Source organism: Etheostoma cragini, chromosome 22 (genome assembly GCF_013103735.1).
Source record: "Etheostoma cragini isolate CJK2018 chromosome 22, CSU_Ecrag_1.0, whole genome shotgun sequence".
Lineage (NCBI taxonomy): Eukaryota > Metazoa > Chordata > Actinopteri > Perciformes > Percidae > Etheostoma > Etheostoma cragini.
The window spans coordinates 22,279,563-22,282,909 of record NC_048428.1 but is presented as its reverse complement, the minus strand read 5'-3'; the positions used below and the strand labels follow the sequence as shown (position 1 = coordinate 22,282,909).

The 3,347-nt window shown below is 41.6% G+C and overlaps 1 protein-coding gene across 1 annotated transcript in view; it reads left to right on the top strand.

Annotated features, from left to right (window-relative positions):
* The window catches only part of LOC117937865 (histone-lysine N-methyltransferase EZH2-like), a 10,068-nt gene that overhangs the window by 3,410 nt on the left and 3,311 nt on the right, over positions 1 to 3,347 (top strand). The window contains exons 3-5 of the mRNA XM_034862111.1: positions 1,850 to 1,978; positions 2,098 to 2,217; positions 2,944 to 3,064. Coding sequence (XP_034718002.1) covers positions 1,850 to 1,978; positions 2,098 to 2,217; positions 2,944 to 3,064 — 370 coding nt within the window. The remainder of the gene's footprint in view (positions 1 to 1,849; positions 1,979 to 2,097; positions 2,218 to 2,943; positions 3,065 to 3,347) is intronic.

Sequence of the window (3,347 nt, the reverse complement as noted above, 5' to 3'; positions counted from 1 at the left end):
TGTTGTCTTCATGTTGTCTTCATGTTGTCTTCATGTTGTCCTCATGTTGTCTTCATGTTGTCCTCATGTTGTCTTCATATTGCCCTCATGTTGTCTTCATGTTGTCTTCATATTGCCCTCATGTTGTCTTCATATTGCCCTCATGTTGTCTTCATGTTGTCCTCATGTTGTCTTCATGTTGCCCTCATGTTGCCCTCATGTTGTCTTCATGTTGTCCTCATATCAATATTCTTTATAATTCCCCAAAATGTATTCCACACAACGCACTTTGCCAAGTAGCCAAACTTGCAGGAAATCGTCACAGTTTGGACTCGAACCGTGGACCTCTGCGTCAAGGCGTAAGCCTCGAAGTATTTGTGCGCCCGCTCTACCCACTGAACCAACCCGGCCACGGGAACACTCTAATAACATTAAAATGATAAAAACAACAACAGATAAGTTATCAACAGCCACAAATATTTGTAGATGCAATTAGTCCTGCTATTAAAAATGTTCTCAGCAGAAAGGATTGTAAAATTAGATGCTGTAGCCTTAGCAGGTTAATGCAGATTTTTAAATGTTTAGCCTGTTGCTGTTTCTGGTGTTGGACACAAAGATACATACATACATACATACATACATACATACATACATACATACATGGATAAATAGAGAGAGAGATAGATGGATATTTCTTTATTGATCCCAGTAAAATGTGAAATTATAGTGTTACAGCAGCAAAATCAGTCACACAGCAGAGAATATTAAGTCTGTAAAGGTCTGTTTTTAGTTATTCATCCATCTTAATTATAAGTCATAAACACCTTTTTTCTTTTGAGAAGACAAGAGGCTGTTTGGAGAGCTGGTCCATTGTTGTCTCCCTGGTTGTGTGACAACACCGATAAATGCTTCTCTTATAACCTCAACAACAACAGGCTTGGCTTAACTGAAGATATAGATGGTAGATAGATGTAACTGCAGCAGAGGTAAAAATAATCTTCACTGGAGATCAAACCGAAGCAGAGGGACACCTCAGAGCTGTAGCTGAGCCAAAGTAGAACACGTCTTAACTCATTAACTTTATCGACTATTAGATAAATGAAATGCTGATGCAGATAATCTGCAAACGGCCAAAAAACCTGCTTAATCTTCACAAGCGGGGCCCTTAAGTTTCTGCTGAAACGCCAAAGCACAAGACCTTCATTATCAGATGATGGCGTTCGCACGTGAATATTACAAGCAACCACATTGTTTTCTGATAATTTAGGACTTCTGGTCCTTGTGGGCTTAAAGGTTAAAGCTCATGCTTGACCTTGATTGACATTCAGCTAAGCTACTGCAAGTGACAGTCCCTCATGTGGCGGTTTATGTAAATCCATGCTCAGTTCTCTTTCTAAAAGTCTTTAATTATAAAAAGCAGCAACAGGAAATGTCTTGTTGGCATGCCAGCGTTGCTTGCGTTCTCATTTCCTCTCTACGTCAGCAGTGTTGGTCCCTGTGATGATTTGTTTGTTTTTAACCATCCTGTTTAGGTGGTTAAAATCTCTTTGGACACCTCATAGTAGGATTGGCCAATGTAGTCCAAAACCCAGTGATTAGATGTATGTGAAATAGTCATATAAGTTTAAATGAAATAGTATTAAATTGTAAGAGGAGGTGGTAATCTGGCTGGCAGCCGGCGCTTTTTAGAAGCCTGCTTTTATACATCGAAGCATTACTTTGATTCTGCAAATGTTTTAAACTGTTTGTCTGTGACACGAGGTCAGTAAATTCAACATTTAATAGAAATGGTAGTACTTTTGGTAGTAAGTTCAGTTTTAAGTGTAGATGTTCCACTGTTTTTTCATCTCTTGCCCTTCAACTCTTGCAGAGCATGTTCAACACCAACCGTCAGAAAATCATGGATCGCACGGACATCTTGAACCAGGAGTGGAAGACCAGGAGAATCCAGCCGGTCCACATCATGGCGTCTGTCGGCTCTCTACGAGGAACCCGAGAGGTCGGTGGAATAACGCCGTTCTCAGATGATCTCACGTGTGCTTAAAAGCTTTTGGGAAGGTTTTTTTTTTTTTTTAAGGCGGTGTTGTGACTGTAGCTTTTCTCTGCCGTCCTGTGCAGTGCACGGTGGACAGCGGCTTCTCGGAGTACCCCCGGCAGGTCATTCCCCTGAAGACCCTGAACGCCGTGGCCTCGGTCCCGGTCATGTACTCCTGGTCTCCACTGCAGCAGAACTTCATGGTGTGTATCAGTGTCTAACAGCTGCATGTAGCGGAAAACAGTGTCATGTATGCAAGTGAAACTATCGCATCATTGGTCGGGACAATCAGAACTTTAATTATCCACTTTTATTCCAAATGTCACAATATTCTGACTTTTTGACGGGGCGTGTAAACAGCATATTCTGTTAAGATATTCAGAATAAGACCTTTGTCCAGAATATAGTATTTTCAGACTAAAACGTGTGATATGTTGGTATTATTCTGGTTATAGACAACATTGTTCGGGCATATAGATCATACAGCGCATTCAGAACCTGCGTCTCAATCAGGGTTTTTCCTGCAGTGTGACACAGTTTACGACTTCTTGTCTGTTGACGACTTACTGTCAACTCAGAGTTGCTATGGTTGCTGGAGGCAAGTTTGCAGGGCTGCGGTAGAGATGCACGACTTAAATTAAAAAGAGTTACGCAGCCACTGTTAAACCTTCTCAAGGTTTTGAACATCAACATGTTTTGGGATATGAGCCGATCCTTTTGAAGGGATGAAAGAGAGACGCTCCAACAAGTCTGTCAGCACTAAAAATCCTATTTTGCATGACTGCATGTAATCAGGAATATTAGTGGTATGTTCACAGATATTATCAATTATTTCTTTTTGAATTAGTGCAAAACCCGGCATATGTACATGTAAACGTAGTCGGTGTTAACCACAGCTGTCTGTGTCTGTTTTGCATTCTTTGCTTCAGGTGGAGGATGAGACGGTGCTCCATAACATCCCCTACATGGGTGATGAGATCTTGGACCAGGATGGTACTTTCATAGAAGAACTCATCAAGAACTACGATGGCAAAGTCCACGGAGACAGAGGTGTGTGTCAGGTTCAGGTTCAAGGAGTCTTTGGGGCAGTTTGTTGTGCAGCAGCATGTAACGTAAATAACACACAGGTTATACAAGACAACAGCCATACATCTAGGAACAAAAAACACGTACTACACGGAACACCTCACCTTACATTGACTTATTAAAAAAGCCTATAGCACCAGGGACAGAAGAGTTGTTGTGTCTGTTTGTCCTGCATTTAGGATTTAGACTGACTCTGCGGCCAGACGGCAACAAGATAAAGCAGCTGTACAGGGGGTCGGTTCAGGGG